Source organism: Phragmites australis, chromosome 18, assembly GCF_958298935.1.
Source record: "Phragmites australis chromosome 18, lpPhrAust1.1, whole genome shotgun sequence".
Taxonomy (NCBI): Eukaryota; Viridiplantae; Streptophyta; class Magnoliopsida; order Poales; family Poaceae; genus Phragmites; species Phragmites australis.
Window position 1 is genome coordinate 24,097,302 of NC_084938.1, and position 22,730 is coordinate 24,120,031.

At 43.6% G+C, this 22,730-nt stretch overlaps 2 protein-coding genes across 2 annotated transcripts; both read left to right on the forward strand.

Annotated features, from left to right (window-relative positions):
- Positions 1-3,628, forward strand: LOC133899164 (uncharacterized). The gene is made up of 6 exons (XM_062340123.1): positions 1-440; positions 558-770; positions 1,390-1,485; positions 1,816-1,961; positions 2,070-2,289; positions 3,210-3,628. The coding sequence occupies exons 1-6, from the start codon at positions 300-302 to the stop codon at positions 3,399-3,401; spliced, it is 1,008 nt and encodes a 335-aa protein (XP_062196107.1). The 5' UTR covers positions 1-299; the 3' UTR covers positions 3,402-3,628.
- A 2,778-nt stretch (positions 3,629-6,406) lies between these two features.
- Positions 6,407-7,430, forward strand: LOC133899334 (EPIDERMAL PATTERNING FACTOR-like protein 1). Its single transcript, XM_062340321.1, has 2 exons — positions 6,407-7,074; positions 7,165-7,430. Exons 1-2 carry the CDS (start codon positions 6,949-6,951, stop codon positions 7,426-7,428), a joined length of 390 nt encoding a protein of 129 aa, XP_062196305.1. The 5' UTR covers positions 6,407-6,948; the 3' UTR covers positions 7,429-7,430.
- Positions 7,431-22,730: the final 15,300 nt, after the last annotated feature.

The following is a 22,730-nucleotide window of genomic DNA, read 5'->3' on the forward strand; positions in this document are numbered from 1 at the left end:
CACGTGACCCTGAATTGGCGGCGCGCGCCGTGACGTCCCCCATGACTCCGAGCGGCGTGGACGGGCTCGGGCACTCGGCGGACGCAGCTTCCGTCGCCTGGCAGCTCGTCGTCGCGCCCGCAGCTACAGCGACCTACCGCCGCCGCCGCTGTGGGCCCCCAGCCCGACCGCGCCTACCTAAACCCTACCCCACCTCCCGCCGCCGCCGTCCAACCATCTCGCAGCTTCGAATCCGCACGCAGCCTGTGGCCCGCTCCAGCAGAGATCGGCAGCTGTGAACTGTGGAGTGCGCCACCTAGATGGGGTCCGGGTGGAGGGGCATCATGGGGTTCGACTACGGCATCGTGCAGGCGCCGCTCGGCCCCGACATCTCCGGACCTGAGCTCGCCGCCGCCGTCGCCAACGCCGGCGCCATCGGCCTCATCCGCCTCCCTGACTGGGTACCCTCCCATCCCATCCCTTCCTCTCTGTCTCTCTCTAATTAGTTCGATTTTATTTCTAGCTAGAGATGCTTCTATGTTGTGTTGGATGACCACTGGCTGCGTTCCTGACTCCAGCCGGCGCCGGATCACGTGAGGGAGTTAATCCGGAAGACGAGGAGCCTGACGGCGAGGCCGTTCGGGGCGGCCATTGTGCTGACGTTCCCGCACGAGGAGAACCTGAGGGTCGTGCTGGAGGAGAAGCTTGCCGTGCTGCAGGTGTACTGGGGGGAGTTCCCGAGGGAGCGGGTCGAAGAGGCGCACCGCGCCGGCGTCAAGGTCTTGCATCAGGTGAGCGACTGAGCGCCATTGCTAGTTGCAGTACGATTACAAACGCCACTTTTCTTAATTTAATTACTTCTATGCTAGTGTTAGTTAGAGTTTCCTCAATCAGAAAAATACACCCCTATTTAACACTTGATACCACTGTAGTTCCAATTTCCTTATCTTAAAGCAATTCATACGGGAGGGAGTGGCAAGGGCAAGATGGAGTGATAAAGTAATATATAGGGTTGTGCAATTTTGTTTGTTGAACAAAGGCTCTTTGTTCTAATCCTGTGATGAAATGATCGGCATTCACCCTTACCAGGTATTTTACATGTTATAAGCCAGACTAATTTGATTCCTTAATTAAAAACAAATAGCTTAATTAAAAATAAATATTCCTTACCAGTACGGAATTTAAAATTCAACTTCCATGGCAAATGCTTCGATACACAGTAGGCACAACCACATGATCTGATGATCTATGGCAAAGGCTTTATTGCTCTGCCATGTTTTTTTTTTGAGAATACAGAAGAGAATGCTGCTTGGTGATGGTGATATGAGAACCCATTCGTACAAATCCATGGCATTTTTTTAATTGACAATGCACATTTTGAATTTTCGAGTATCGGTTGAACCTGAACAGGTCGGCAGCCTTGAGGAGGCAGCGAAAGCTAAGGAAGCTGGTGTAGATGGAATCATCATTCAAGGCCGTGAAGCAGGGGGTCATGTAATTGGTCAGGTAAATCAATATTCCCAGCTGGTTTCTAGTTTCAGCTTTGTTGAAATACAGTCAGTCTTTCAAGAAGAAAAGAAGCACGCCACCCATCCACCTGTGCAATTATTCTTGTATTTAGAATCTCCACCATGCTATGAATTTCTTTCCTGAGAAGCGCAGAGCACCATTTTGCTGCTTCTCTGCATATGTAAATACGTGATATGCAAGGCTTGATTCAGCTTAGGACACCTGTATGGTCTCATCTGTTGAAACACAACATACGTTGTAGCTTGTGTCTACTTAATTATCTTTTCTTGGATGTTTGTCTCTAACAGCTACTATTTGGAAATACAGGAAGGACTGCTACCCCTGTTGCCAAGAGTAGTAGATCTTGTTTCGGACTCTAACATTCCAATTATCGCTGCTGGGGGTATTGTAGACGGTCGTGGCTATGTTGCCGCATTGGCACTTGGTGCTCAAGGTGTTTGTTTAGGAACAAGGTGTTCTCTCAGTCTCTTGTATTTTGTTTGAAGACATATTGAATAGAACCTTTGTTTTGTACTTTGCATAGTCTGCTGTTCACATTCCAACGCTCCTTGAACATTCAGGTTCCTGGCTACCGAGGAAAGCTTTGCACATCCTATTTATAAGCAAAAGCTGATCGAGATGAATCGCACAGACTATACAAATGTGTTCGGACGTGCTAGATGGCCTGATGCTCCGCAACGTGTCCTGGAAACACCCTTCTATGCTGGGTGGAAGAATCTCCCAGATCAGGAAACAGAGGAAAATCATCCCATCATAGGTCACTCTATCATCCATGGTGTGGTATGTATTTGAATATTTGGTTTGTCTTGAATTTGTTCGCTCGGTCTGAATTTAGAAGTTGCATCCATTTTTCATATCTTTTCTGCTTCACTTGTTCTGGCCAGCTGTGCAAATTATATCAATTTCTGCAGGCTTAAATAGTAATTGAACTAGAGCACACTGAAAGTTAGAACCTTTGTAGTTTAGTTGCAAACAAGAAACACGACTCATGTAGGTAGGGACCCTTGAAATTATTTTGCTGGTAGCTCTAGCTTGTCTTCTTGATAGGATCATGCAAAAAAAAAAAAAAAAAAAAAAAGATATGGGATTGAGCACTTCAAGGGGGGGAACACAGAGGAACACTTGGGCGTGAAAAAGTTCTGCTCCAATTCAGAATGAAGCCAAACAATAGAGTGTAGAACTGCTCTCTTTTTGCAATGTATCTCCAATTTAAAGAACTGGAATTTTTAAACTCAGGCAACCAGATTTTAAATGGCTACCTTAGTTTGTGGAATTCTAGTTATTTGATATTATGCATCCCAAAAAGGTTTTTCTAGTTAGGTTACATTTTTCGAGGAATGAGCATCATTCTGCTAAATGCACCTCATGACATGGTGAGATGGCTATTAGTTGCTTTCCTTTCAACCCAATTGTAGCTTATAGTGCTGTTTTCTAGTACTGGACATCTATGGCCGGGTTTATGTCAGTTGTTGCAGCAGCTTTGTGGTAATCTCAGCTTGGAAAATCCTTGCTGATTACCAGCAGCCAAGAATTTTTTTTATGGAAGCCAAACGCTGATATATTATGAAATTTGTACATGATGGATCTCAGTAGAGCAGTTCGGCCTTCGGCGTACCACTTATTTAAGCTTTAATTGCACATTCTGTACTACTGCATCTGAAGCTAGGAATGGACAACTTAACAACATGTTCCGATTCCAGCATAAGGATATTCGTCGGTTTGCGGGTACTGTTCCAAACGCGACAGCAACAGGTGATATCGATAGCATGGCCATGTATGCGGGTCAGGGTGTTGGGCTAATCACGGAGATCATACCAGCTAGTGAAGTTGTCAAAAGGTTAGTCTTTGAGGCAAAGGACGTCATGAGGAAAATCCTTGCTGATTACCAGTAAAATCCTTCCTGAACTGCAAGTTATATCTATGACGCATGAAGTATTTGTAAGTAAGCACCAATCAGATTATCAGAACAAATAAGATCATCAAGGTATATATATTTTTAACCACATTGTTGTCTGTAGTACTTGTGAAAAATTATAGTGGCAGTGTTTGCTTCTGTGTGCTATTTGTAAGTAATAACCGCTGGAAATAAATGAGACTACCAATGTATCCTGTCTACCAATATCTTTGTGCTACTATGTAGTAGTCCCTCTGTACTTTTTATTTTTTGTTGATGTTGTTGGTTTTTACGGTATTCAAGACATTACTTTGACAATTATTTCGTATGACTTGATAATACTATACAATACTATGAAAGTATTTCTTGTTAGTCGCTGAATTCTTACTCTTGGTAGTAGCTGAATTCTTACTCTCATCGAGAGAGGATGACACTAGGAGTTAGGGCAATTTTTTCTTTATTTCTCACACAAATGCCATACCAACCTGAGGGGTTGGGAATACATATTTATAGGCCCATGGCCAGCCAAGCATATGCCAAGATGCTAGTCTAAGATGCTAGTCTAAGATGCTGTCCTAGATGCTGTCCTCTAGTCTAAGATGCTGTCCTAGATGCTGTCCTAGTGTCCTAGATGCTGTCCTAAAGCATATGGGCAGCAAGATCACCATGTGGCAGCCCCACAAAGATCATGCAGCAGCCCCACAAAGACCATGTGCTGCACAAGGACTTATCCCATCATTTCTTATGATTCTAATGATATAGTTTTTCTCTAGTCAATCTAGATAGTTTTAATAAACATAATGAGTAACACTTCTATAAAATTTGACCATGCACATTGTAAATCATCAAATAAAGGAGAACCGCCGGAGTATGTCTGCAAAATACTCGTAGTGTTGTTTGCTTTAGTTCCAGACCAAATTGGCCAATCACCATGAGTCTTAGCTATAGATGGACTCATGATCTAGTATTGAATGGAATTAGATTTAGCTAAGGCCATTTTTAACAGATAGTTTAAAAATTCGTTCCCTATAATACTACTACAACATCTCTTAACACTATTATGATATTCTATTGAATGGAATTAGATTTAGCTAAGACCATTTTTAGCAGATAGTTTAAAAATTCGTTCCCTACAATACTACTACAACATCTCTTAACACTATTATGATATTCTATTTTTTATCTACAGTAGCTATATAATTTTCTTCCTTTCATTATTTTTCTCCTCCTTTCAAATCCATATTCATCTTATATAAATAATGTTGTGGCCTCCTCCCGCCATCCGCAAATTTGCTGCCGCCACTTCCATCTGCATTACTGCAGCGACACATAAGTCTTGCATATATATGGCATACGTTTCTGTCCAAAAGCAATTGATGCATTGGTCGGCTCTTTCACCAGCCTAATAACTAGAGGCTTGCTCCAGTCCTGGACCACTCTCACTTGACTGCCCATACCGTTGAGTTTCTGACCAGATCATGCAGGGGGAGGTAAAGAGGGAAGAGAACAAGGGCACCGGTACAGTACTATTTTCGGGGCCACTCTCTGATGGCTGAGTTGGACACTGACATGGATTTGTCCTGGTAATAACTTAACCATATTGTAATCATTTAGTAGGATGCTCGTGAGATATATGCAATCATGACATTGTTTTCATCGGTTCTTCGCCAGTAGGAAGCAGCACAACTTTGTTTCCATGTCATGTGATGAGAAGATCCAGTTCATGACTTCTCGATCACAAATGATGTTGTCTAGCTCTAGCAAGAGTGTTCTGTCAGGCTCCCATATAACCAAAATGTTACACTAGGCTTATGTACATTTTTAGAATATTATTCCTGTATAGAATGTGGCTGTCACAAACAAACACTTCACCCTTCAGTAACAACCGGGAAATGCTGATATGTTGTTATTTGGATGCTATACTACAATATGTTCCAACAAAGAAAGGGATAGTCAGGTAGTCAGGAGAACGCCTGTAGGAGACTGTTCCTGTATATGCCGATGCTTGTAGCCAGTTTTATGCAGCAGCATACGTAATACTTTACACGTACATGTAGTAAGGTACAGTAGATTTGGCAGAAAACTCGAACCTACTGCAGGTCTGCAATACTCTCCTACTGTCACCACCTGCTCCGTTGCCTGCCTACTGAGTATAAACAGAGTTAGAGCTTGATATTTATTCGTGTCCTTGTTCAACAGCAGTAATCTTTTCGTATCCCAGAGATGGCCAGAGCACAGAGGCGCCTATATGCCTCTTGGTCTCTCACCTGTCTCCTTGCATCACCTCTGTCTAGAGTCGAGACGTCGTAGAAGCTGCATGGACCAAAAGGAGACCAGATCCTTTCCTTCTCACGTCAGCTGGTAGGCCTGATCAACTGATGGAAATTGGTGAGTGGTTTCTGGTACAAATGGTAGAACTAATCACCTAGCAAAATGGTCCAATGCTTTCTTCTCAGCAATTTTCTGCTGGGTGTTTGAGTAAGCACGTGTTTTAATTCTATCATATGCATGCAAAATAAATCCCACTACAGCAGAACATAGATCAGATGCGCCATTGCTCCTACCAACAGTTATCAGTTAGAAGTACATCCGCACTAGTCAGCTCAGTTGCAACACATGAGCTAAGTGCCGTTTTTGACTAATGTTCAATGCATCGAGTCATTCACATCATGGATGATCTTGATTTAATCAGTACTCCTCTGACGGTTGTTGTGTGCACTGTGCTGCATGCATGTGGTCGTAGTTGTAGGAGTAAAATTTGGATCTGGTGTTTTCGTTGGCTTCAGTCTCCGACGAATAGCAAAGGTAGTCAAGGGTCTGAATGCTCCGGGCACCGTGCATGACCCAGGTGGCAGTCAATTCCTGGGGCAGTGACCGGTTGTAAGCCAGTAAAACTAGAGTGCTATCGTTCCCGGTCCTAGCAGCAGTAATACCAGCTCAATTTTTACTGTTGCAGCGGCGACCGCAGCTCCGTCCGTACCTCTGCTTCGACAGCGCCACTGCTGCTACAATAGTCCTGGCTTGGCAGGCACAGTCAGAGATCTGATCTCACTTCACTCACCTAGCCACATTGCTAGATACAGTACATACAGGGCACAGTTAGGAGGTTAGACCGAGAGATCTCAAATCTAGAGCAACGAGAGAAAGCAATGGCAGCCGCAGGAGAGAGATGAGAGGCGTCCTGGAAATTGTGCCTACGTTAGCAACTTGGCATGGTATGGGTAGTATACCATCCATCTTGCTCCTCCTCCCATTTCTTCCCTCCTGACGCTCCCGTTTCTGTTTCCTTTGATCCTTGCCTCATCCGTCATCAGCCATCACTCGTCACCGGTTCACCGCGCCCACGGCGGCTCACTGCTCACTGTTCACTCCCTCGAGCCGCATGCAGCTTCTAAAGTTCAAGTAGTTCTTGCTATAAGTAGGCGTCGTCATCCTCTTTCCCACACGCCGAAATCGCCTCGCCCCACGGCCGGTCCCGTTGGCGTGAATGAGCGACGAGCACACGCGCGCGCTTATTGCTCTAGTCTAACCAGCCAACTCCGGCCATGAGGCCAGCAGCCACACCTCTCCTCCTCACGGTCGCCGTGTTCTCGGTTGCCATTCTCGGCCTTCTTCCTGGAGCCACCGGCCTCCCAAGGCTGCAACCTCCTTCTCTCTCTTCTCCCCTGCAGGTACGTGTGCACCCGATCTCTCTTTTCGCCCCAACTTTATTGCCCCTTGTTGGTGCACGGTGTAACGTGCTGGGTGCCTGTGTTGTGCAGGGTGGCGGGGTGGCGGGGGAGGAGATGAAAGTGCGGCTGGGGTCGAGCCCGCCGAACTGCCGCGGCAAGTGCTACGAGTGCAGCCCGTGCACGGCCGTGCAGGTGCCCACGCTCTCCGGGCCGTCCGGCCCGGCCGCTGCGCGTGGTGAGCGCTTGCGGCCTCGCCCGGCAGGCGCGGACGTGCCGCTCGTGTCGCTCTCCAGCTCCAACTACAAGCCGGTCGGGTGGAAGTGCCAGTGCCGCGACCGCCAGTACGAGCCCTGACGACGCGCGGGGCGGGGACGGCCGCGCCGCGCGGTTCACGGCGGAATGGGCTCGTTTTTGGTTGGTTGACTGCCGCCCGGCTTGCCTCCTGAGCGGACGGCCGGTGTGCTCGCGTCGCGCTCTCGGCGGCCGCAGCCGGAGCAGTGGCTGCAGTTGTCGATCGTGTCAGGTCAGGATTCGAAAATGGATAACGTGAGAGGGCAAACCTATGATTTCTCACGAGGAATTTTGCACGTATCCACTGTTCCCGCCGCGCGCCTCCCGGCTCCAGCGAGCTATACTAGTGTCGTTCTCGATTCCTTTCGCTTGTTTTCTTCTCAGTTTTTCCTAGAACCTATTCATCTACAGGTCGGGTTTCTTGTACATGTCGGGTAGTGTAGTAGTGCTATGTGTTCGTGGTCCTGGAGTTCTGCGAATTCCACCATTGACAGCTCGATAAATTCCTCTTGTCCTGTCCGTTTCTGCAAGAAGTTTTCAAAATGGCATCACTGTATTGCATTACCGAGAGATCGCTGTGTATTCTTAAGTTTCAGGGAGCTACTTATTGCGCGTGTCGGGCGGTGCTTGGAAACAATCATAACAAGGGTCAAAACTTTGAAAGATCTAACAAGGGTCAGAATCTGATGGCACATGCGCACCGGTCGATCGGGTCCCGAATAATGGTTTTCGCCTGTTCATTGGCGCCTTCTGGCCGGAAATGATACCAGTATTCACTAGTGTATTCAGGTAACCATGCATGCCATCTTCCTGCCCCCCTGGGAAGTTTGTGGTCAGCGACTCATCTGAATACGAGCATACGGCATTACGGCTGCTATGTAGCGTGTACTACAACACGGACTGCTACACGTTTCACTGTTCTAGAGGTCGTGGGCTCGTGTCACAAGGCACGGTACACCACACTCACTGTTCGGGCACGCAGCACGGCGTCGTCGTGTTCGAACAGCTCTCGAGTAGGGCTCGCCGTCTTGACGTCCACTCTAGTCGAGACTATGGAGGTTGGGTGTGTAGTGTGGAGGGGCTGCGTCCGACGTGGAGCAGTTTTTAAGTTGAGAGAGCAATATCAATGTATATAGACTAAGAGCAACTCCAATGGAATCGCTATCTCGCTCGGTATAGTCAGATTTGACGAGCTAAACCGAAATCACGGCTCCAACGGACTCGCCAACTCCCTCGCTACATTAGAGCGCTCGTTATTCGCTTGGTCTTGCTCGCCACAGCTAGCGAGCGGGAGAGGCTCGCCATCCCCGTTCGCTTCTAGCCACCCCGTTCACTTCTAGACGCTGACCGGTGGTCCCGATATAAACAGTACTCGTCAGTCTGATATCCCTTCCTACGTTGTCTATTCAAAACAATAGCCTCCTGTTACTCCAAAAATTCTAATTTTTTTTAACATATTCTATAATCCATGTGCAACCCATTTTAATTGTATTCATCTAAACAGTCTATGTAGAATTTAAATTAAAATTCTTCAAAGAATGTTATTTTTATAACTTGTAACAATTGTTAAGGTCTCAAATAAATTATGAAAAATATGGAAAATTTTACTAATATTCTTCTTATGTGATGGACTAATTTCTAAAATTATTTATAGCCCTAGGTTATATGGTGAAAAAGTGAGTTCCTTTATAATACTCTATTTATATGTATTTTTTATCATTTCATGTGATATTCTTTTTTTAATTCAATTTGAATTCAAACATATACAAAATTTAGCCATTGGAAATATAACCATTGCAAATATTTTTTTATTTATAGGACTAATAAAATATATGTGAGTAAAATTTAGAGAGCGAGATTTAGTAAGTCGGTTGGAGCGTGTGAAGAAATAGAGAAGGCATCTTTTGGAGAGACTCTCTATATAGAGAAATAGAGAGCGGAATTTAGAGAGTCGGTTGGAGTTACTCTAAGGGATCTATATGGGTGAAACCCACAGCAAATAGCAGTAGGAGGAGGTATGATAAAGAGTATAATGTTTATATTCAGTAGTAAATAAGATGTACATAATGAGAGAGAATAATAATATTTTATTTATTATAAGTTGTATATATATATGGATAGCGCATGCTATGAACTGCTCTTATAATGATGCATATAGACAACTTATACTATAGACTACTATATAAACTGTTCTTATCAATTTTTCTCATATTATGTTTGTGCTTACGCCCAACAAAGCTGTGGGGGCACACTGTTTGTACGGTCCCTGATGGTACAGAGCACATGTCATGTCATGATCCCATGGTCCTTAGCGTGAACAAATCCCTTTCACTTCGTAAAATACAGGCATGCCCAAATTCGTTAGAAAATGAGTTGCTCAATGGACATTGGGCACCTAGGCGCAGAGAAGAATTCGGCTGCACGACTGCGGTGCAAAGAAGTTGTAGGATCAAAATTAACGATCACAGGGTCAGTGAATAGTTGCCCTAATAATTTTTTTAAATTGATGATCTTCTCATATTCTTAGAACCCAAGTACTTTAAAACCACACATGAAAGCAAGAGAGACAAGAACAAATTACAAAACTTCTAAAATCAATACTCCTCCAAGATAAATGTGAACTCTATATTTCAGTTAATATCATATTAAGAGTCATAGTACAAAGAATCAAGTAACTTAAAGAAAAACTATTACACACCAGAGAACTATCCATCAGAAGAATGGATTCTTTGATTTGCTAGATCTAGAGGATTGAGATGGTTTAAGATCAATTCATATGAGATGATTAACCTTCTAGAAGCAAGAAGAACACCTTTTATACGACAAAAAAAGCAATTCAAAGAAAACGAAAATCAACAAAAAAAAAAAACTGTAAAAACTTGCACCAAAGCAAATAAGTTAATAGAAGAAACTAAAAAAAATAAACACGAGCATCAGAGTAAACATACACTTCATTTTTTAAGAGATCAACTATATTTTAAACAGATTACAAAATAATTTTTTCACAAAAAGCTCACACCTATTACAAAGGCTAAGTTCTCCTCTTGTATTTCCTCTAAAATCCTAGCTCACTGATGGTGTATTGAGTAAAAAGGTACCTCGGCTAACAGGCCTCACGAACATGCCTCTAAAAAACTGATCGGTCGCGCGACCAAGGAAGTGTTACCGCGACCAGTGCAAGGCCTCTAGCGATCAATCTCGCTACGCCTTTACATAAACCTGGACCAGCCCCACTGGTCGCGGGACTGGATTAGACGCAACCCATCTGAAGCGTCTTTATTGGCACCTGTCGGAGGATGAACTCCTCAAGCGGGGATCCAGAGGGACCCCTTTGAGATTCGGCCAGGAGGATGATTCTGAATCTACCTCGTACGTGAATTAAGGTAGTGTTTGGTTGAAGAGTGAGGTTTTGGGATGGGATGATCCCATTCTACTTTTTCAGGTGTTTGGTTGAAGAGCGAGGTAGGATGGGATGGCTCCTACAGAGGAATATTCCTTCATATGCTGGATGAGGGGATCCCAAAAAATTTCTGGAATGCAGCCATCCCACTTGGGATGTGAGGATGACGGTGGGCCCGAGATCCTAAAATGGGATCGTTCCATCCCTTCCACCAAACAAGTATCTGGAATCATCCCATCCTTAAATATATGGATGGAGTCATCCCATCCCACTCGCTCTCCAACCAAACACTACCTAAATGCGAGTATATGAGATGTAGGTGGGACGGACGATCGACTGCTAATGGGAGTAAATGCTCAAGGGATTTTTAGACAGGTTCGGGCTGTACGGAGCGTAATACCCTACTCCTGTGTGTATACTATAAATGCTCTGGAAATGCCTTTATCTGGATCTTTTGTGTTACAAGTTTTTTGTCTAAGTCTGGAGCTTCGGTCTTCAAGTGCCGATCTCTCTGAGCTTGTTCCGGTCTATTTGAGTCCGTTCAACTTCTTGAACTTGTTCTTCTCCGGGGTGTCCACCCCCTTCTTATACCGTCGAGGAGGCCTGGCATGTCCAGAAAGGAGGGCACGAGTCCCTATGAGCCATAAATGGAAAGCAAACATCATGGGCTGCAGCTCGGCGTTACAGGGGTTGAAAAGTGCTTTTCCGGCCGGTCTTGTCACCCATTACGCACGGCTTTAGCCGTTTGCAAGAGGGGGCCCCACCGGGCAGCCGTCGAATCACCCCGCATGCCCGCTCGGTCAGAGCGGGCCTGACACAGCAGGGGGCAGGCGATAAGCCTCGAGCCCAGTGACAATATATCCAGGCCGCGCATGATGACGTGCGATGAGACCTGTCGCATTAAATGCCCCCACGCCTCCCTAACAAGCGGTGGCATGGACTGACAACAGGTGTGGGGGGAGTGGTTGGAAGTGACAGGCTATGCTCCCTCTTAAATGCAGCATCGGGCCTCTCACCAATTAACACCTCACCATTGAGCCCTTGTGGGGTCCACCAGCAAGGGGCTTCTCAGGTCCTCGAGGAACTCTGGGTGCTCGGAAACTACTGTTCATAGCCCCGAGCGCCCTCTTCCGGATATGTCCCTTCTCGGTCCTCGGAAAACTCGGTTACTCGGGGACCACTGTTCATGGCCATGAGCGCCCTCTCCCGAAATTGTGTCTCCTCGGGTGCTCGGGGACCACTATTCATGGCCCCGAGCGCCCTCTACCGGAACTGCCTTCTAGGGTCCTCGAGGAACTCGGGTGCTCGGGGACCACTGTTCATGGCCCCGAGCATGCCTCCCAGAACTGTGCCTTCTCAGACCTCGGGGAGACAATCCCCGAGGGAAAATGCCACGTGGCATTCTGTTGTCCTGGCCTCGGGACTCAGGGACCTCTGGTTCCCATGTCACCGATAGCACTCGCTCGAACGCTTCTCTTCACCAGGCACTGGCTCCGGTGGATAAAGTCGTGGGCGGTGCAGGGAGCATTATCCCGTCCCGTAGTATTAAAGGCTACGGAGTGAGACTTTACAGACTGGCGCAGCGCAGCATGACAAATGGGACGTTGTTAGCCACCCGACGAGGCAAGCGGACGGGGACGACGTGGAGAGGCAAGCGGACGGGGACGGTGCAAAAGGGCATCGTTCCATCCCATCGCATTAAATACGGCGAGATAGGGCTTTACAGGCTAAGCACGATGGCGCACGACAGCATGACAACACGACATACAATGTCGTCAGAGCAAGTTGGCATGCCTGGTCCTCCGTAATGATGATTTGAGTTAGATATTAGAATGAGCAGGGGCCATCTGTGTAGGGCCCACATGTAAGTTCTCCCCTCCCTACTATATAAGGGGATGAGGACCCTGTTTGTAAGGTAGAGAAATCAATTTTGGCAAACTGCTAGAACATCATCTGTAACCAAGTGAGATATACGATAACACAAACACAGAATGTAGGGTTGTTATCCTCTAGGAGACCCAAAACTGTATAACCCCTGGTGTCCCCGAATCCGCCATCTACACACAGACACCCAGTCCTTAAAACACCGTTCACGCACCCACTGTCTAGCATACCTCGGAATCACTGTCAGGGATTTACCCTCGACACTCACAAACACAAGTGGTTGACCCACTCCTCTCATACAACCCTACCCTTCTATTTATAGATCTAGGGAGGTTGCTTAGACCTTAAGCATCCTTATTCCCAAAATACTCATCTCTTCCAAACACCTCCTACTTACCACTAGGATATTTTGGTCTATTTTTCACTCCATCCATCGAACGGTCGTGGCTTCTTCACAACTTAGCTTCGATTCGACGCTAGCTTCGTGATGATGCCACGTGTACTCTATCCTTCTACAGTTTTGAGGCCAAACTGCGAAATCGTCTTACACACTTCTTAAACCGTGACTCGGTGTCACTTGCTCTACCCATAAGCAAGCATCCTGATGTCAACGCGTGTACTCTGTCTTACGATCTTGACCATCGGCAAGTTTTTCCCGCTCCTGATCTCTCAGGCCGCCTTGTCACTTGCATTGGTATCATCTTCGCTTGACCTTGTCAATATGCTGTCTTCATTCACCTTCGCACACTTTGCTTGACTTCCACGTGCACAGGTAGGATCACCCTTGACTCCATCCGACCTCCTCGATCGTCTGGCGCCAAGCACCCCGCTTAGTTCCGATCATCCCATCGTCGACCGTCAAGTTGCATTCATCACCTGCACAATACTAGACAAGCAAACACGCATCTCCAATATCATTACGTATTAGTTAAAATCAAAATTCTATGTTAAAGCACATCTTAGTGAAAACGTGAACGCAAAATGATCTGGTGTACACTCCTTCTGAGCGTCAGACTATCTGGTGTGTGCAATTTATTAGACCATCCATCTTGCAATCTCTTTGCAAGAAATGCTCTGGCACATTCATCATATCATCGCCGGACCATCCAGCGTGTACTTCTTCTCTAGACCTGGTATCTTGCAACCTCTCTGCAAGAAATGCTCCGGCAAAACATCCAAGCATGTGCAATTTATCAGATTGGTCATCTTGCAATCTCTCTGCAAGAAATGCTCCGGCGTGTTTAGCATATCATCGCCGGACCATTCGACGTGTACTTCTACTCTGGACTAGCCATCTTGCAACCTCTCTGCAGGAAATGCTTCAGCAAAACATTTGGCGTTCATCCTTTCGAGCACCAGACCATCAGAGTCCACCAGAGCTAGTTTGCAATCTCTCTGCAAAAAAAGCTCAGGCGTTCACTGATGTCCAACGTCGAACCATCCGGCGTATACTTTAATTTTTTGCTTCTTGTTGAAATGCTCTGGCGTGTACTGCATATGAATGTCGAATCATCCGATGAGTTCATTTTCTTTAGCGTCGGATCATACAGTGTGTACAATTTTCCTGTACTCAGTCACAAAAAACTCCAACTCCATTTTCTCTGCAACATTGGTTAGTCATGATCATAATTGTAATACATATACATGCTTATGCAATCCAAACATCATCAAACTAAATTCTCACAAGTTGGGCCATGACACATATTCGAATAACGGACGAATGAGCTGAGTATCATACGTCATGCTGACGCTTGCCTTGTGACCCTATGATGCGTAAGAAAAATAAAGGAGAAGCAAGGTGGCGGAGAGCTAGAAGTGTCCAGGACACGCTCACGGTAACCTTGGTACCATAGGGGCATGTGCAAATGGGTAGTTTTGGGTATGAGAAATGTTATCTTGGGGGGGGGGGGGAGAGGATGGACCCGAGTCATGTGGGTAAAATTGTAACTCATGTAGGGTGTAAGAATAATTCAAATTGTCACGCTCTCAGTCATGAGCATGCTTCTGTCCATCCTCGTCTGTCATTGAGTCGTGAATGTAGGATGTTGTGGTATGGCATGTTGGGTTATGGTTGAGCTGTTTCTATTTACAGATATGCTTATTATGGTTCCAGTTACATATGTTCTTGTAATAACTATGGGATATAATGATACATGTGGTTAAATATAGAAGCTCACATGTGTAAGTTAAGTTGCATTTCGCTTATAAAATTTACTTAACAATATGGCCGATTCCTTGTTAATACCTCAATACATTCATTCTCCTTGGAGTTAGGGCTATTATATGTACCCTTCATGGATTAAGTCTTGCGAGTACTTTTGAACTCACGCTGCTCTTTCAGTTTCTACCGGTGAGGAGGAGTTCGTGTTTGGCTACTTCATGTTCACCAATGTAGGTGGGGGGAATGAGTAGTGCAAGCTACTCATATGACGTACGTTTGGGTGGAGCCTAAGGGCATATGGCTTCACATAGCTTTTAGTGTTGATAGGTGTTATTTTTCCACTATATAGTTTCTCCAATCTTTTATTGTAAATTGTGTAAATAGTTGAATGCTTAATAACTTATAATATAATTTAACCACTCGCTCTTTCTTAAGCTTTGTTGTGATGCTATATATTAGAAATGCATGTGTTCCGATCTTAGGCACAAAACATGTGTCGTGACTACCAAAATGGTATTTCGGTTAATTATCGTGGTTGTGATTAAGCAAATGATCATCCTGATGATTAAATAAAATACTATTTGGACGGTTCCTCACAGAAACAGGTGCTTCTAGCTTAGCTACAGATGGGAGACATCTTCGTGCTCGTCGATCGTCAGCTTCGTCAACTCATTGAGTCTGATTTATGTTGTAATTCATGATGTGATGAATATTCGTATTCTTAACATTGTAGTTTGCTATTGTAGTAGTGAGACTATTATTATATTTGATGTTGTAATGTGTTAGGTTGTGATTGTTATTTTCGTCAAGTATATTGTGTGCTATGGAATGTATGTGTGAGACTATGTTAACATATTTGTCTATGCATTGAACAGTTTAATCTCTCATGTCATACGTTGCACTCTTACTTATTACTTTATATTTGTTTTGCTTAACAAAGTGTAAATAAGTTGTGAACTTGCATGTATCGCACACCTAGAGCTGCTTGACTCTCAGCTTGACATCAGGCACCGTTTGTACCTCACCGTCGTGCAGGCTGAGGAGTTCCCAATACCATGACTCTGTGTGCCAGATGAGCTCATGAAGGTTGACGCTCGTTGGATCCCGACGTCTGTATCATTTCAGTGTAACATTGTATACAGCTTGTTGTAGCAATGCTTCTCTAAATGTATTTTGTTTGCAGGTTGTGTAATGTTGGGCTTCTTTTGCTGCATCGGATGGTGTAGGTGGACGCGCTGCTAGGTCGAGTCAGCCATGCACTTCAGCTACTATAGGGCCAAGCTCGTGTCCCTTATGGATATGTGACATCCCGAGATGCAGACCTTCCACCTCCTATGCGACGAGATGGTGCCCATGCTTGAGGACATCTCTCTGCTGGTGGGCCTGCCTTACACGGGTAGCGTTGTTGGCATGAGGGATGATGTCATGGCATGGCGCTATGAGTTGCTTGCCTGCTTCTTCATCATTCACTAGAGGCATGGCTGCCCTTTCAGGCCTTTTCAGGGTCAGAGTAGCACAGAAAGACGAATGTCTTTCTCATTCAGTTTGTGGTTTCAAGGAACAGATTGACCTTGTCAAGCCATCATACAGTGGGGGGTTACATCAGAGAGACTGGAACCAAATGTGAGTACGAGATTAGAATGGAGGAAGCACGACTGTAGCAAGATGCACAGCACGAGCGCCAACAAGAATGTCAACATCGAGAACAAGAACGCAAGCGATAGGTCAAGAAAATTCAGAGACGTGAGGAGGAACACCGTCTCTGATAGGACATCCTAAGGAGGCAGGAGGCTGGGCTTCAAAGGTGTGAGGAAGAACTACGAAGGCGTGAAGCACTTCTGTGTTAGTAAGAAGAGGCTGAACGTGAAGCGGTACGTCAAAGAAGGGGGAGACATCCCCGATCCACCTAGTAGAAACCTTTTTCTATTCGTATCAATGTAACATTACAATCAACTTTGTATTAATACCCGCAGACATCCAACCGTGCTAATAAAATTAATGGCTTGTACTAGAACTCATTACATTAATAAACATGTACTCGATTAAAGCGTAGTATTTTCAGACCTGGCTATTTCAGACCTAGCTTTTTCAGAAATAGCCTTTTCAACAATATTTTTTCAGTAGTAGTCATTTCATACCTAGCCTTTTCAGATATAACCTTTTCAAAAGTAGCATTTTCAGAACAAGCCTTCTAGATCTAGTCTTTTCAAATGTAAGCTTTTCAGAAATAGTATTTTTGGTTGACATGATTACTCCTTACAGTGGAATCAATTGTTTTCCTAAAATCAATTTCCGTAGACTTAGTCCATGCACCACCACAAAACCGCAGTATAAATAGATGATCTCCTGGCCACATGTAGAACTGAACCACTAGCCTCAACCTCCACAACTCTTGCTACAATGGCGTCTGATCCTTTTCCCAAGAAATACTTGCTGGATACTACATCTTCTAGGGTTGAAGTGCTGTATCATGAAGTCCTCTAAGTTCTCTGACACCTACAGAATTAGATTCTTAATATGACGTAACTACAAGTATGATCCACCCTAGGAAAACACCAATGTCGGATCCTACCGCCAAGTAATCACTTCTGGCCAAATTTCTCCCAATACAACTGAGATTTACCATTGAATATTTTGGTCCTCATTGCATTCTCCACCACTACTATGTGACTTTTTACGATGACTGGATACTAAGTAGTCGCAAGCAGATGTGCTCCTCCTACACACTCAGCACTTGGCCACTTGGAAATGCTTCCATGAAATAGAAGCCGATGAGAGAATAGAGGCTACGTGCAAACGCATTCAGGAGGACTAGCAGAAGATGAGAGAGGAGCATTACCATATGACGACAAAGACCCGCGAGGTAGAGAGAGAGAGGAAGCACGAGAGGACACATCGAGCAAGTGAGGTAGGACCGAAAGCAGCGAGGACGAGAAAGTACTCATGTTGCACTCAATAGATTAGATGTTGTAATCATGTTCTTTACATTTTCTAAGGTATGTAAGGTTTAGAAGCAGTATATGGATATATTAGAATGATCGTGTACCATACATGCCACCATTCATATCACAGCTCTGATTAAAATCACCATGTTCAACCTTCCTTATCCGTGAATTCCACGTATCCAAAATATCTCAAAAACATCAAACGGCAATGGATACATCAACAATAAAGAATGGTGGCACACGGACAACGCTTATTCTACCAAAAACCAAATCGACACCAGTCCAAAACTCTAATTCGGCAAGATGTCGCCCGTTCGTACGGTGACAACGAGGTGTCGCCCATCCAACGAGCGACATCTTGCTGATGCCCTCTGATTATGCGGCACTTCTATGCCAGGGCAGCGGCTAGCTACGCTGACCTGCCATGTCAAGGTGTCATTATTGGATAGGCGACAACAAGTTGATTTTTGAGATGGACATGTGATTTTGCATTAAAAAAATAAAAAAATTTCTCAAACCAGGCATGATTTTACGCCCAACTAGAGCTCGCGAGACTCAAGTTCAAGTGCACGCACCACGGATCCGCTCTGATTCAATCGACGCTTGGTGCACCCGGAACTCTGATTAAATTCCCTCCTCGACGTCGTCTGCGAGCGAAACACTTGGATCAGGGGCCCTCCTCGGCCATGCCTCCTCTGGTCCTCCCACTCGAATCCCAACCACAGCGGCGCCATGACGGAGCTGCCTCGGCGCTCCCCTTCCCGTGTATTGCTTGGCAACGTTGACGGCTTTTTATAGCTCAATTATGAGAAGATGGAAACTCTACACTCCTAAATCTTATGAGTTGATATCTCATATCTTCAGTAGGGAAGGTGATCAAGAATTCTGTTTCTGAGAGTTTTACCACTTCCCAATTCCTGGTCCTCTTAAATAGATATAGCAACTCTTTTCCAATCATGGGAATATCAATGTCTCCTGTTAATACCATCATCAGCTCTTCGGATTTAGGGGATTTAGCCTTACTTTGACTTCTGTCAGTATGAATGCTGTAGAGACCCAATCCTGGTAGTCCAAATCCACACATTTTAGGCCTTTTTTTGCTAGGGCAATGCATGACTTTATGACCTGATTTCTTGCAGCTATAACAGTATGGTAGATTTGTACACTGGGACCAAAGGTGACCTGTGTAATTGCAGTCGTAGCACCTTTCCCCCACTAGCTCTTCCTTGTTGCTTAACTTCTTGGTCCATGATGACTCTTGATACATTAACGAATGTTCTCTCTTTAGTTCCATCCTTATATCACTTCTGATAAATCTCTAATGTTATCTCTATCATCTCTTTCCTCAAATCAACACTTGTTATTTCTCCAAAGATCCTCACCCCTTTTGTCACCTCTAACTCCTTGTCCAACTTTCGTCTTTCTATCGGTATCTTGTTCTAACCACCCAGTTAGATCGTCTCCAATTATATTCTCTTTGTTTTGTTCTCTTCCTGATTCCTCTTTTTTTCTCATTTCTTTTATTTTCCTTCATCTCTAATAGTTTCTCTTTGAAGGGATTCGTGAAACGAAAAGAGAGAATCCTAGGTAGAGGAAATGTGAGAGAGAATCTTTTTACGAAGAGAATAATGAAGAGAAATTGTTGGCGCACTAAAAAGAACGAAAATTTCTTTACGAAGAGAATATGAATCACAAAGAGAATTCATTAGAGATGGTGTTAGGCTCATCTTGTTTATTTCCCTGACCAAACTCTTGATATCGGCGGAAAGGATCATGTATCTCTCGCTGACCTTTGTTGCTACCTCTATCACCCCTAGGATCCTGCCTGCATGCTGGATCACCTTGTTTAGAAACGATTGTCTCAGTTTGCGGTTTGCTGGGAGAACTACTTAGTGTACCCAACGATACACTAGATTCATCTGCATGCACAGGCAACAAAACATCCCTCTTCATTGTATTGATTACTGATGATGGGAGTACACCAGCACCAACACCGGGGACATGCTGAACATCAGGTTTATTTTCCATAATCTGATGTCCAACAGTACTAATGACTTGTTGGCTAGCAGCAAAGTTACTCGATTCTTCAATTTCTGCCAGTTGCTGCTCCAAGACCTTCGCCTTCTCCAGTTCCTCCTCAGCTTCCTTGTTTTCCCCTTCCCATCTAAATGCAAGAACCTTCCTTTTTATACCAAGCAATTCCTTCTGAATTTGACCCTTAGTTTTCGATGACTTCTTAGCAGCTACATGTGAAGTTGACGGATTTCAAAAATCAAAAGGCTAGTGTGTCATATAAGGTGACGACTCATAGCAAGGAATTAGAAACCAAATATGAAATCCATTTGACTGCATCTTTAGATTATGCAAGCTACTAATGCAAGGTCATGCATTCTGTGGACATGATGAATCTTCTTCTTCATCGAACAAGGGCAATTTTCTTGAGATGATTGATTGGTAAAAAAAAAAAAGAAATGAGGAAGTGAGGATTGCATTTGAGGAGTTGTGTCCTAAAAATATTTATATGCTTGCACCATCAGTTCAAAAGGACCTTGTAAAGAGTTATGCATAGGAGATAACCAAAGAGATAAAGAAAGAGATTGATGATGATTTTTCCTCTATTCTTATCAATGAATCTCGCGATATATCAATCAAGGAGCAGATGGTTGTGATTGTGAGGTTAGTGCTCTTATTTATGTGTTGAATTGTGATATTGTGAGGTATGTGATGTTGTAGTAATTGTTTGTGGTGTTGTGCAGGTTTGTGAACAAGGAAGGAAATGTTATGGGAAGATTTTTGGGTCTTAAGCATGTCATAGAAACAACATTAGATGCATTGAAATGAGCTTTGTTTGAGTTGCTTTCTACACACGGTTTGGATATTGCTAGAGTTTGCAGGGCTTTCTACACACGGTTAGCTTCGCTTAATTATTATCTTAATGAAGGTACTTTTTTTTTAATCTCGTCTTCAAGTTCGCCCTACCTGCTTTACCGATTGGATCCACCACTATGTATATACATACACACACACATACATACATACATACATACATACATACATACATACATACATACATACATACATACATACATACATACATACATACATACATACATACATACATACATACATATATATATATATATGCATGCATGTACATATGTCTATATATATAATTAGTAGCAAATAAAAACTAAATAACTTAATAGCTAATTGGTATACAAACTCATTTCTTCTACTATATATGTTTCGAGTATTATGTCTTTTTTTAAGAACATATTTAAGTATTAGATGTCATCGAGTATAATTTACTACACATGGTTATTTTGAATACATCTAAACAAAATATTTTTTCTTGCCAAACGTTATCAATTTTAAAGCGTTTGTCGTTAATGGTCATAATTTATATTACATTGCTCTACTCTTTATTGACCTAAGCTCTAGTTATTTTCAGTTGTAGATGTTCTTTTTTAACAATTTCTATGGTAGACCAATATCAAACTAGAAAAAGCAATACCAAGACATTGAATACATAGCTATCATTATCTATTATAGGAAATATCGTATATTTGTGTATGAATAGAAAAAAAATGATCATGGAACATGAATTCATTGTAACACCTATATTTTTGTTTTTTCTAAAAAAATATTAACCAATATTAAGAGAAATTTACCTCTTTTTTTACAAGGATCAATTTAATAGCTTTTAGAACTATTTCAAATTTGTTCCTCCTTGACCCCCCCTATCGTCCAATCCTGGCTCTGCCTCTACACCCTTGAATCTTATCTCGTGGACTCCATAAGCATCACGATGTCTTTTGCCCCACATTATCTCTTCCTAAGCTCGTATGGAATTCAAATTGAACTCCGAGCCACTGCAGGAGACCGCTCTGACCCTAAATCATGTAGAATCCATACTCTATCCTGCCCAGGCCTATATATGCACCTTGACCCTCCCCTCGTCAACTGCAAGCTTTCCCATAGAAGCTCAGAGCAAATTCGCTGCCATAGGAGCTTAGCATCCTCGTCGAAGACTGAAATCCTTGGCCATCGCTAGGCCTCTGTGCTACTCGCTGTCGATGACGGGTGTGCAAAATGAGATCGCTATGAGCTCAAGACCCTTTTCCACTGCTCATCGGAGCACGTCGTGCAGCGCGGTGTGAATCCAGCATGTTTCTAGTGAGGCATCGCCGCGAGAGAGCTTCTTGCTGCCACCATCACGCCAGAGATTGAAGCGGTAAGATCTCCGTCATCCAATCTAGATTAGATGAATAGGATTAGGTCCTGGAGTACCGATTTGATGTGTTGGATGAGGGTCGTTAGATTTGAGATGGACGGCTCGAATTTAATGAATATAATGTCATTGTCACTGCCGGTCGTTAACGCTGTTAAGGCCACATAGGACTACTACGTTAGCACGCCACATCAACCAAAATGCTAACTTGGGCCATGTCAGCACGCCATGCTGACTCCGCAGCGTAGTCAACATTAGCTTTCTTTTTAATTTATTTTATTGTTCTGCTGACATCATAAATAGTATATATTATGTAATAATTAGCTTTTTATAAAAAATAATTCTAAAAATAGGAATAATTTAGAAATTAATTTTAATAATATTAATAGTTTTATTTAATTGTGTTTAATAGTTTTATATAGTTCAAATAAATGTTAGAAAATTCTAGAAATTTTTTAGAAAATTCTAGAAAATCACAAATGACTCTAAACAAATTCTAGAAAATTTCTAGCAATATAATTTCATCCGTAGATAGTACTTTTATCCTGTTTAATATTTCAGAAGTCATAATTTATTAATCGTAGCTTCGTTTTGACCCCTTTGTTAGCTAGATTGTCCGAAAAGGTGTGATATTGTGTGTGATGATATTTGTTATGTGATATTTGATTTTTTTTAGATCCGAGTGTTTATGTATTGCCTTTTTACTTATATTTGTAAGTAGACACCAATGTTTCGGAGGAGTTA

Coding starts and splice junctions, on each gene's coding strand:
- LOC133899164 (XM_062340123.1), top strand. CDS start 300: ATGGGGTCCGGGTGGAGGGGCATCATGGGGTTCGACTACGGCATCGTG. Junction 1,962..2,069: donor GGTGTTTGTTTAGGAACAAG/GTGTTCTCTCAG, acceptor TTGAACATTCAG/GTTCCTGGCTACCGAGGAAA. Junction 2,290..3,209: donor ACTCTATCATCCATGGTGTG/GTATGTATTTGA, acceptor TTCCGATTCCAG/CATAAGGATATTCGTCGGTT.
- LOC133899334 (XM_062340321.1), top strand. CDS start 6,949: ATGAGGCCAGCAGCCACACCTCTCCTCCTCACGGTCGCCGTGTTCTCG. Junction 7,075..7,164: donor CTCTCTCTTCTCCCCTGCAG/GTACGTGTGCAC, acceptor TGTGTTGTGCAG/GGTGGCGGGGTGGCGGGGGA.